This window comes from Bos indicus x Bos taurus, chromosome 1 (assembly GCF_003369695.1).
Source record: "Bos indicus x Bos taurus breed Angus x Brahman F1 hybrid chromosome 1, Bos_hybrid_MaternalHap_v2.0, whole genome shotgun sequence".
Taxonomy (NCBI): Eukaryota; Metazoa; Chordata; class Mammalia; order Artiodactyla; family Bovidae; genus Bos; species Bos indicus x Bos taurus.
The window spans coordinates 75,504,802-75,516,999 of record NC_040076.1 but is presented as its reverse complement, the minus strand read 5'-3'; the positions used below and the strand labels follow the sequence as shown (position 1 = coordinate 75,516,999).

The window sequence follows — 12,198 nt, the reverse complement described above, 5'->3', positions numbered from 1 at the left end:
GAGTAATTATTTATTGTCTTCTATTAAGAAAAATATCTTATGTGGAAATTTCTAGTTGTTTTTTAAAGTCTCTAAAAACTGTCTCTCCTTCTGCATTGGCTTTTTGTCTTTTACTTACTGATACTAGCAGTCTCCCAATCTCCGACAGTTTTTCAATTTGTGTGCAGTTATATATTAATATCTATTATCATAGATATCCATAACATATATGTTATGTTCTGAAGTATGGGACTTGTATTCATGCCCATGTATTTTAATATACTTTAATGTATTCTAATTGATATTTTAGTGGTAAAGAATCCACCTGCAATGAAGGAGATGAGGAGACCTGGGTTTGATCCCTGGGTCAGGAAGACCCCCCCTGGAGAAGGAAACAGCAACTCACTCCAGTAATCTTGCCTGGAAAATTCCATGGACAGGGGAGCCTGGTGAACTACAGTCCATGGTGTCACAAAGAGTTGGACTCAAATGAGTGACTAAACAACAACAAATTGATATTTCAATATATTCATATATTTACTTATTTAATTTTAATGTAGTCAAACTACCTATCTTTTTCTTTATGTTTTATAATTTCCAATTCCTGTTTTCAAAAATTCTTTCCTATAATGAAATAATAGAAAATATTTTCTTCTAAAATATTAATAAGGCTTACTTTTCAATGCTTTACTCTGAGACATATGTTGTGTACACTATAATGCAGGAAAGTTTTTTACATATGTGGACTCAGTTGATTGAGAATCATTTTTTGATTGCCAGTTCTTTATGTCTGATTTATTATACTATCTCTCTCCTTTACATGTTGCTGTCTGCATGTAGGTTTAGAGAGATGCATAAGTTACCTAGTCTAACTCCCTTACTTAATAGGGACAAACTAACGAGATTCTGCTTTTCAATATGCTATCTAGGTTGGTCATAACTTTTCTTCCAAGGAGTAAGCATCTTTTAATTTCATGGCTGCAGTCACCACCTGCAGTGATTTTGGAGTCCCCCAAAATAAAGTCTGACACTGTTTCCACTGTTTCCCCAACGTGAGTCTGAGTGAACTCCGGGAGTTGGTGATGGACAGGGAGGCCTGGCGTGCTGCGATTCATGGGGTCGCAAAGAGTTGGACATGACTGAGTGACTGAACTGAACTGAACAAGATTCTGGCCAGAGCATGTAGCATAGTAATGGAAAAGTTATTTTTGTTGATGGACAGAGATTAACCAAATGCCTGGCCAGCAGTCTGATTTTTGTTACCATACTTGCTGTGTATATTTTGTACACAAAAATAATGCCTGGTTTCCTAAAATGTTTTGATAAAATATATATGTAAGATTTGGGTGATGCCGTAAATATACTTAATAAGCACATTAATTCAAAAGAAAACTTAAAATATTTGCCACCACTGCTTTACAGGTATAGGTGAGACAATTTTTGATGCTCTGTAATTTCTTTTAACATTTCAAATAAATACAATGGAGAGCGAAGGATGGTCTCCTATTATATTTGGCCTTGAATGCAACAGTTATGTTTGAAATCTAGTTTCTACTTTTATTAGTATCATGACTATTGAAAAAAATTACTGAATCACAATTTTATCATCTGCATTACCCTTAAATAAGATTGGTTGGAGTAGTAGTTGAGATGACACATATCAATAGGACCATGAAGCCAGAAGGGAAAGCTCTTATCCTCTACCATGATAACTGAGTCCTACAAGGAGAAAAATACTCCCTCTTCTTGCCTGGCAAGAGCTAACCAATGAGACAGACCCAAGTCAGCCAATTAAAAGCCATGGAGACTTTGCTTACTACAGCCCTCCTGACTTCCTTAGTAAAAGAGTTCTTCTCTCTGTTTTTATGCATGGTTCACCACGGTTGCAGACCCTGAATTGCAATTCTTTGCTGATTCTGAATAAACTCACTCTTGAGGAAGAAATAATTAGCAGTCTTTTTGTTTTAGATCAGTAATAGTAAGCAATTGCTTTATCACAATTTGTTGAGTAGTATATCTTTTCCCCAGTAATTTATAATGTTCCTATGTCATTTATTTAGCTTCTTTGTTTGTGTGAATTTGTTTTGAGTCACTCTAGTCTGTCCCTTTGGTCCATTTGTCATCTCCTGTACCTATGTCAAATTGTCTTAATAACCACAGCTTTATGGTAACTTATCTCTCAAGATAATAACCCTGATTATTGTCTTAATAACCACAGCTTGATGGTAACCCTGGCTATGTTTTATTCTGCATTTTCCAAGAAGCAGAGACTACAATAGAAAGCCTATGTAGTACAACCTATTGGGGAGGAGAAATGAGAGACAAGTGGAGTAAGGGAATTCTAGGAGGATGGCTCTTAAGTGTAACTGATTGCTGGACAGTCCTCAGATAAGTAATCTACTTTGAGTCTCAGACTTTGCAGAGGGGGAAAGAAAAACATTTATTCATAAAACATTTATTCTCATGACTTTTCATGTTCTCCGTGATTTGAGACTGATCAGAGTTCGATGACTTGGTGTGAACAGGGAAACTCTGAGGCAGGAGGCAAAAAGGACACAGCAAATGCATGAGCTGAGGCAAGTGAGGTTAGAGCACACACATGGTGAGAAGCAGATGCCTCAGACTTCAATGAAACAAAAGCCTGGGGCAGGAGGCAAAGGAAATCAAGAGTGATGCTCACGTGATATACATTTCAGTTTGTTTTTGTTCTGAAAAATGTTCCTCGCTATTTTTGATTCTTTATATTCAACGTGAATGTAAGAATCAGATTATCAAAAAGTTTTATTTTGATTTTGATTGGAATTACATTAAATGGATTGATTTCTCTGTGGGAAATCATCATTTTTATGACACTGAGTCTTTCATCTAGTACATGCAAATATCTTTCCATGTATTTTAGTGTTATTAATTATATCTTTAAAAGATTTTATCACATTTACCACTAAAGATTTGCAAAATTCTGTATGTCATTCCTGCAAATCTGTGAAGTTTTGTTGCCATCATCAACAGGTGGATGGATGAATAAGTTATTTCATATCCATAATGTGTTATGCTACAGGGCAATTTAAATAAACTAACTCTATTTACATGTATCAACAAAGATGAAGTTCTAAAAACATAAGATCACGACAAAGAAACAAGTTGGAAAAACATGTGCATAGCATGATAGCGTTTATATAAAGCTTAAAGCATATAAAAAATATAATTATCTTCAATGAGAGAAAAATATAGGAGGTAAATGTAAGTGACCATGAATGGGTCTGACACATGCAACATAAAGCCTATTTAAGACCTTTTGAAAAGGAGGGCGATGGGACGCAAGGAGTACCTGGGGGATTCAATCCTGCCTGTAATGTTTCACAGTAAAAATAATTTTTTGATAATTATTTCTTCTTTTTGAAGAAGTGGCTAAATTTCAACATACAAAGTGATGTGTACACAGTTATATGTTAAATCTTTTTTCACAATTAAAATTCTTTGGGATCAGATGTCCTCAGGCTTGTAGGCATTCCCCCAAATTATTTAAGTTTTGAGTTATTTTGTACACTTTCGTATGCAGTTGATTCTCATAGCCATAGAAAATGAGGATGGCACGCTTTGCGTTAAATCTGAGACGGCTGTAAGCAACATCATTATTAAATGCAGCTAGGTCCTCTGATTTCATTCATCCAGAAATATATCTGTATCTGCATATACCACTTCCAAATGGACTGTCCTTTACTATCTAATTAAGGGGATATTTTATTCTGCCTGACCTACTTCACCTACAGATGGATGCTTGACTTGACATTTACATAATTAATTGGCTACATCTGCTTGCTGAAGAAAGTGAAAGTATTACACAGTTACATCCCACTCTTTGCAACTCCATGGACTGTAGCCCTCCAGTTTCCAATGTCAACGGAATTCTCCAGGCAAGAATACTGGAGAGGGTGGCCACTCCTTCGCAAAGCTCTGCAGCTTCTCAACTCCATTCAAACATATTACTTGTAAAGAAGAATCTAAATATTTTCTGAGTATAAACTATTTCCCATCATATGAGCTTTAAATAATATTTCTACATAAAATATACAGCTTAAACAGGAATATATGAAATTATGCCTATAAAAATCCTATATTGAATGTTTTTGCAGAGTAAAGTATATTTTTGTTGTGAGAATTATTTTTTTTAATATTGATGTAAACTATAACTGTGTTCATTTTAAAATTTTCCTTAAATCAAAGCAAATCTTAATTTATTTTTATCTTCATTATATTTTTTCAACTCTATTTTAAAGAACACTATTACAAGTATGATTCATATGTAAAAATATGTATCTATCTAATTTTTGCAACATGAAACCATCACCACCATCAAGGCCATGAACATACCCATCACCTTCCAGAGTTTCCTCCCTATGTCTTTATTTTTTTATATCTGGCAAGAGCACTTAACATAAGATCTACCCTTTTTGCAAATTTTTAATATACAATACCATATTTTTAGCTGTCTCAGGGTTATTTTGATGATCAATTCTTTTCAGAAAGAGAAACCATATGTGTTGCTAGTATTCTTTTTTGCATATAATCACTTTGTGGGATGGTGGATAGTTTTAGGTGTCCAAGCTTTAATCTACTTTAAACACTCTTCAGCTCTTAGCAGAAAGTTCTTTCTACTGGGAACAAAGTGGGTACCCAGTAGCAATTTCAAGTGTGTTTGTTAAAGAGAAAAGGCTGCTCAGGTGGATAGAAATGACTAACAAAGGAACAATTCAGGTTGTCACATAGGGATTAGATGTAACATCTAACAGTTACATAAATATAAAAATTTATTTAAGTACAGTTGATACACAAGTCTTTTGGGGATAAGACAAAGGGGAATAACATCTTTCATACTGAATAGCCTGAGAGTAAATACTAGATCCATTTTCTTGGAAACTGGCCATACCCTTTATTTCCACTAGCATCAGGAACTCACTGCTTTGTTTTGACCAGATCTTTCCTATTTCTGTATTTAGAAGAGTTAATTACCAAAAAACATTTAACCAGTTTTTTCCAGGTGACTGAAGAAATTGGAACTATTAGTGTTCAGAATATCGAAACACTACCCTTGTGCTTCCATCTGATCCATGTGTTCACATGCCCACTTGTGAACAGAGTTCCCCTTCCCAGGACAGCTACTCAGCCAGGTGAGACAGGCTCTTGTTCATCCATCTTTTGGCAAAGACTTGCAGAGGCTGGGATGGGGGTGTGGGTGGAGGCGCAGAATACTCCTCCATAAGATAAAGGGAGATTTGTAGTAGCTCTCTGTATATCCTCCACACTATTGGATCTCAAGTGGAGACATTTGTCCTCCAGTATTGACCACATGGGCTCCATTCTGTTCATGTCCAATGGTGGAGCTAGTCCACAGAAGCAACTACTTTCTCCAGTTGTGCCATAGGCTTCATGGCTGCCCAAGTCTGTAAGAGCTTGGTGCTCCAGGCACTCCATCACCTTGACCAGGACCTGGCCACTTCCCTGAGGACTCTCCTTGGAGATGAAGCTCTGAAATGTGCCTAATGGGTTCCAAAGGCTTGGCCACCTCAGACTTTATTTTTTTAAAGCAGTGTAAGTTCACAACAAATTTGAGAGGAAGGTACAGAGATTTCCTATATGCACACTGCCCCACACAAGCATAATCTCCCCCAGTATCAATATGCCTTATGAACCTACACTGACATATCATAATCACCTCCTTTCTGTAGTGTATATTATGGTTCACTTGGTGTTATACATTTTGTGGACTGGACACGTGTATAATGACATGTAGGTATTCATCATTATGGTATCATGCAGAGTATTTTCACTGCCCTATAAAATCTTTGTGCTCTGCCTATTCATCCCACCCTGATCCAAACCTTGGAAATACTTTTTCCCCAAGGTATTTATTATCCTTGCAGAAACCTTTGATTAAGGGTTGGACTTTTGGTAATATTATATAATATCTCTCAAATGGAAGTGTTCTATAAGTACTTAAAAAATAATAATCTAATAAAATATATATATATGCAATGATCACAAAATTAAAGAACAATTACTTGTTGTCTGTTAATATTCAAGCTTGCCTAACATTTTATGCCTACCTAGAACATATACCTTAACTAATGTATTCAGAATATATTTTATTCTTTATTATTAGACAATATAAATAATATTTTAGAATACCAAGTATATTATACATAAACATAACATCCACTTTAGTTACATGGGAAACAATCTTTTGAGTATAGAATTATACAGCAGTGGAGAAACACAAGTTTTATTTTAGAATGAAAGACCTCTGGGTCTTCAGTGTGTTTCAAACCTCTAGGGAGGGCAGATCAGTAAGTAAATCAACAGGGATGTACAACTTCTAAAAGGAAGAATTTGATCTGAATATTTTAGGGTGTTTCCCAATTTAACCAAACAGGAATCTATTACACATGTGATTGTGACAGTTCTCCAGATAGTTTTACTCAGAATTTATTGTCTTTGTAATCCTGCACCCCACTCTACTTTAATGCCTTTTTCTGACTATTTTAAAGCCTTTTTCTTTCCCACAGTTGCTGCATAATTTCTTGCACAGCTTTAGAAATTTTAAAGAAGAAGGAAGCTAAATGAATAGATTAATGAGGGGCCTGTTTGTGAAATTCTTAGAGCTCCTTCAGTGGCAGGTGTGATAAATTACACACATTATCATTGTGATGATCATGCAGCAAACCGTTATTAGAGCTTAATGTAGACTATCTCATTACACAAGCACGACTTTGAAAGTACTTAGCAGAAAATATAAACTGTTCACATAATTCCAGCTAAATAGGCATTTCTCTAGATCAAGAATAGGTTTTCATTTAAAAGCATTAGCCATGTTTACTATCAAATGGCTCAGTTATATTTTACTCATGCATGGAGAAACCCATAAGTCTTCTGTATGTTGAAAATAAATTAACGCTTAAACGTTTCTGTGTTTTAATGACCCAATTTTGTTGAAATTCATACATTTGACATATTCCTTAAATAAAAGTTTTGTGAAAATAATAGCAATTCAACACATAAAAGCAAATATGACATAAGACAGTGAGAAATTTTATAAGGAATAAATTACATAAATGATAAATAAGTAATCATATTTGTTATAAATGTTATATCATCAATGTTATTTTATGGGTAAAATGACTTCATTAATATCTAGGTGAAATTTTGGTACTATAAGCCATTGTGTATTGAATTATAGTTTAAAACTATATTTTAATATAGCATTATTTAAATCATCAGAGAATAGTTTTTGCTTATTTAAAATAAAGGAAATTCTGTGCAACATAGACCAACTGAAAATGAATTTAGGGGCATAAACTCCGTGCTAATTTATTACCAGATATACTCATTCGTCCACTGTATATCCCCAATATGAGCACTGGATATCCCCTCTATCACTCCACCCCAAGACTTCATCATTTCCTACCTGAACTATTAAAGCCTTTTAATTGGTCTCCTTGCTTCTACTCCTGCCTTCATGCATTCATTACCCATCGAGTCATCATAATAAACTTTCAGAAACATAAAATGGACTGCTTACTCACTAGAATAAAACACTTTAATGAATTTCCTCTGTAAAGAGAAAAAAAATATTTCCTCCATGGCCCCCAAGGCAAGCATAATCTTGTTCCTATTGACCTTTCCAAAGTCGCCTCTCACTGCCTTTTTCACCTCATTCACACTAGATTTTTCTCTATCTATTGAAAATTCCAGCTTATTCTTACTCTCTATCCATTGAAAATTCAGAATCTTTACCTTCATTGTTAACTTGGAAGGGTGTCTCTCTTGGTTTTTGTATGGCTATCTCCTTCACTTACTTCTTAGGTCCCATAGATCATCTTCTTAACCAGCTATTTCCTTGCTAAGACTCATTGTTGTGCTAGATTTGAATTTATTTAGAGCTGCTAAAGTCTCTGCAGCTCTAAAATAAAAGATTTAAGCAGTTTTTACTATATTCTGAAATAAAGGGATTCATTCTCTCTTTCTACATATATATAATTCAAATCTTAATAAACAGTGACATGAAATTCCCCAAATAAACAGTGACATGAAATTCCCCAAATACCCACATATTTATTGAACTATAGGAAAATAATGTATGCACTAACTACATTAAGAAATAAGGAAATGCCAGGAATACAAATTCATGCATAGGTCTAACCAATAATGCACCATTTATTTCTAAAACATATTATTTTAAAAATCACCCTTTTAAGCCTAGAAAAAAAATATAAAGAAGCTAACAACAATTTTTCTCTTCATCATGTTATTATTAGCTGGCCTTTTTATTTGTTGAAGTTTCCATTATACAAGAAAATAGATGTTTCTGAACAGGTGTAAGTGGGTGGATTTGGAAACCTACAAACACTGAAAGCTTTTATGTCTCTCTTTTTTAAGAAGGATGGAGAGGGAATGAAGTTAGATGGCCCATTTCTTTTAAAATTCTTTCCTGGCACCTGCTTTTATATTCTACTGCTATTTTCATTTTTCTTCCCCTAAACTAGTTGACCAAATAAATAGATAATAATGAAATGCAATTTATTTTTATTTTCTTCTTCAAAACTAAACTCCCCCAGAGGGAAAATACCCAGTTGTCCAGTGGTCTGTGCAATCACCTCACACTACCGATCCCATCTGTCTTTTCACTTCCATTCCCCTGTTCTAGTTCAAGCTCTAGTATCCACCCTGCCTTTTTTTTTTTTTTTGAGTATATAAAATAAAAATTTATAGAAAAGGAGAAATAATAACCATCCAAGTGGTAGACTGTAATGCTGTTTATCTCTCTAAGTCATAGATACATCTTACAAGAAACAATCATAATTGTCTAGAACGTTTAAACCAGATTTTAAAATTTTACATAATAGATGCTTATAGACATTTCATCAAACAGTTGCAGAAAACTTACTCCCTTTAGGCACATGTATAATGTTCATGTGAATCAATTATTTCTGGACCTTGGGTCAATCTCAATGAATTTCACTGAATTGATTTTTTTTTTTTTTTTTTACTTTACAATATTGAGTTGGTTTTGTCATACATCAACATGAATCTGCCACGGGTGTACACGTCTTCCCCATCCTGAACCCCCTCCCCACCCTGCCATTTTTTTGCAGACATTCCTAAATGAACTCCATAACTACATACTCTTTTTCTCACCATACTCTCTGAAGTAATGTTTTAAACTGGAGATTTGATCAGGGTAGGCAGAATGGAACAAAGACTGAGCCTCAAGATAAGAGATCTCTTTTAAAACTACTCCTTGTATTTACAAGCTGTTTTACCCTTTCAGGTTATGTCAGGTTATGTATCTTTCTGAGAATCTGTTCCCTAAACTCCACCATCTTATTTTCAGATTTATTGACCAGATTATTTTATCTAATTTCTAAGAAAGTTGCCTGATATTAAAAAAAAAGACACTACTCAATTGTTTAATGTTTCTCCACTAGACAAAACCATCAATGGCCTCCGACTACCAAGAAAACAAATTCTAAATATGTGTGAACAGTGTCCAAATATTGCCAAAGGTTGATACCAACATTTCAGTTAGAGGACTTGCCTTCACATATTCAGTCCTGTAGGAACTGGGCATGTTTTCTGTACATGCCTTGCATTCCCATCCCTTAGGCCATTTTTTTGTATAGTTTTCTCTATCTGGAGTGTCTTTTTCCATCCTTCTCTACTGATTGGACTGTTTGTTTACCTCTTCCAGAACTTTGTGTGAAAAGCTTTTCAGATCTCCTTTCAAGGTATCATAAGGTAATATGTTATTATCTATAGTATAACAGTTTATATTTTTATGTTCTCATATACCATAGAGTTAAATAGCCAACAGAGGATGTTTTTTTCCTTCTTCAGTATACCCAGGCAGTGGGTTCTCTGAAGGTGAAGAGCTTGTCTTGAGTCCGTTTCCCTTACACAACATACTGTACCCGGTGAACAGAACCTAGTGGAAACCTTGCTATCTGGTGTAGCAAGTTCCTAGTGGAAACTCTGGGAGATGGTGAAGGACAGGGAAACCCAGTGTGCTGCAGTCCATGGGGTCACAAAAGAGTCAGACAGGACTGAACGACTGAACAATAATGAGCTGCTCAGAAAACTCATCTATTTCTTACATCATCATACAATCATGAGAGTGTAATCTGTGCCAGGCACTGTTGTAGTCCAGCAGGGACACAGTCCTGAGTAAGACAAAGTCATGAACTTACACTCTAGTGGGGAGATAGAAAACACACAAGTAGACAAATCAATACAAACTCTGGTGTTAGGATTTGATAAGCTTTTTAAAGAAAATAAAGGGATAGAAAGTGACAAAAGTTGTAAAATAGCAGTGGTTGGTCAGGGAAGGCGCACATTTGTTGGGCAGGGACATGAATGAGCTGAGGTGCTGAGCTACTTGAGTATCTAAAAAAAAGGCTATTCCTTGGAAGAGGAAACAGCAACTAGAAGGGTTTTAAAAACACCACAAAACCAGTATAACTCAGGTCAACATCTCCTTTGGAACTAGTTTAGCCTGTCCCTCTTAGAAGCAAAATCATTGTTAGTCTTTCTTTAGCAAAGATAGTCATACAGTAATATTTCTTATTTCTGTCAGTTTTTTTGTCTTTATCTTAAAAGTGAGGTTCAATGAGAGGAACATTAATGTTACTTCTAGCTCCCAATTGCTACTTTTATGATTTAAATGCTTCTCTGTTCTCTTAGTTTCACTTTTTTTCATTTGGATATGTGTAATATTTTTACCTCTTTTTTTTTTTTTGCACTTATATGTGTGGTTGCTGCTGCATCACTTCAGTCGTGTCCGACTCTGTGCAACCCCAGAGACAGCAGCCCACCAGGCTCCCCCGTCCCTGGGATTCTCCAGGCAAGAACACTGGAGTGGGTTGACATTTCCTTCTCCAATGCATGAAAGTGAATAGTGAAAGTGAAGTCGCTCAGTCATGCCTGACTCTTAGTGACCCCATGGACTGCAGCCTACCAGCCTTCTCCATCCAGGGGATTTTCCAGGCAAGAGTACTGGAGTGGGGTGCCATTGCCTTCTCCTATATGTGTAGTTAGGATGCTATAAATAAAATATGTTGTTTTGTTATTAGTATTATTATTTAAGTATTTTCTCCTTTATTTCTTGACTTCTGAAGCAGTGACTGCTTAGTTTTCTGCTTCAGCTATAACTAATCTTGAGGCAGCACTGTAAAACTCCCAAATAACAGTGGTCAGGAATATGCAAAAGAGTTAGGTTCTTTCTTTCTTATTAATTCCAACTGTCACCACACAGTGAGGCCAAACAATGCTGAAACATCAGAGTTTGGAGCAGAGCAAGGTACATTGAAGGACCAAGCAAGGAGAGCAGAGGCCTCATGTGCCTCAAAGACCCAAACTCCACGAAGGGTTTCAGCAAAGTATTAAAACACAGGTGAGGGAGGGGCATCCTAGGGTATGTGGTCAGCTCCTGCACAATTCTCTGATTTGTTGACTGAGGTAGCAGAGTGGTTAATGTCATCAGTCCTTAGATGTCAGGATGTCTGGGAGCTAGGAGCTCAGGTTCATTAAGTAGTCAATTTCTTCCATTTGGTGGTGGGTTTTAGCAGCTGAAAAATTCAGGAAAAATGTGTGAGACACTGTTATCTGAGTACTTGAGAGAGGAGCTGAACTGGAGGGTATGGGGGAGAGGGTATTTCCCACTAAGGTCCAGTAGGGTCCTGCTTCATTACACAGTACACCGAAAAAGAGGATTTGTCTGGGAAGATTAAGAGGGTTTCATAAGGTGGATTCACTTTGGCTTGTTGTGCATAGTATGGGATCCATAGCAGATCATGGTACTATGTTGGAGAGGATCATCAAGAGGATGTAACTGTTCAAGGGGTGCTCCAGAGACTCTCCATTCCCTGCCCTGTCCTTGGAATGTACATTCAGCCTATGGTTCCTGCACTAGGAGCCACTTCACCTTGAGAGAATAATGTGTTATTGAGACCATCTGGACTGTAAACATGACTGAACCCTGTGAGGGCCTCTGTTTAAACGTTTAAGATCCTGGCAGACAGATTCAGAGACCTACTCGTCTCGCAGCCACTCAAGACCAGCCTCACATGTACGTTCCCTTTCTTTCAGACTTGTCACCACCTATTTGGAGGGGTCTGCCCCTGCCTTCTGGAGAAGGAAATGGCAACCCACTCCAGTGTTCTTGCCTGG

The 12,198-nt window shown here is 36.2% G+C and overlaps 1 protein-coding gene across 1 annotated transcript; it reads right to left on the bottom strand.

Annotated features, from left to right (window-relative positions):
• Positions 1 to 5,139: 5,139 nt before the first annotated feature.
• On the bottom strand, positions 5,140 to 5,451 carry LOC113897758 (glutamyl-tRNA(Gln) amidotransferase subunit C, mitochondrial-like). The gene has a single exon (XM_027550719.1). It carries the CDS (start codon positions 5,449 to 5,451, stop codon positions 5,140 to 5,142), a length of 312 nt encoding a protein of 103 aa, XP_027406520.1.
• Between the last annotated feature and the right edge of the window lie 6,747 nt (positions 5,452 to 12,198).

What these genes read in the sequence shown, in the direction of transcription:
- LOC113897758 (XM_027550719.1), bottom strand. Translation starts at nt 5,451, where the DNA reads ATGGAGTGCCTGGAGCACCAAGCTCTTACAGACTTGGGCAGCCATGAA.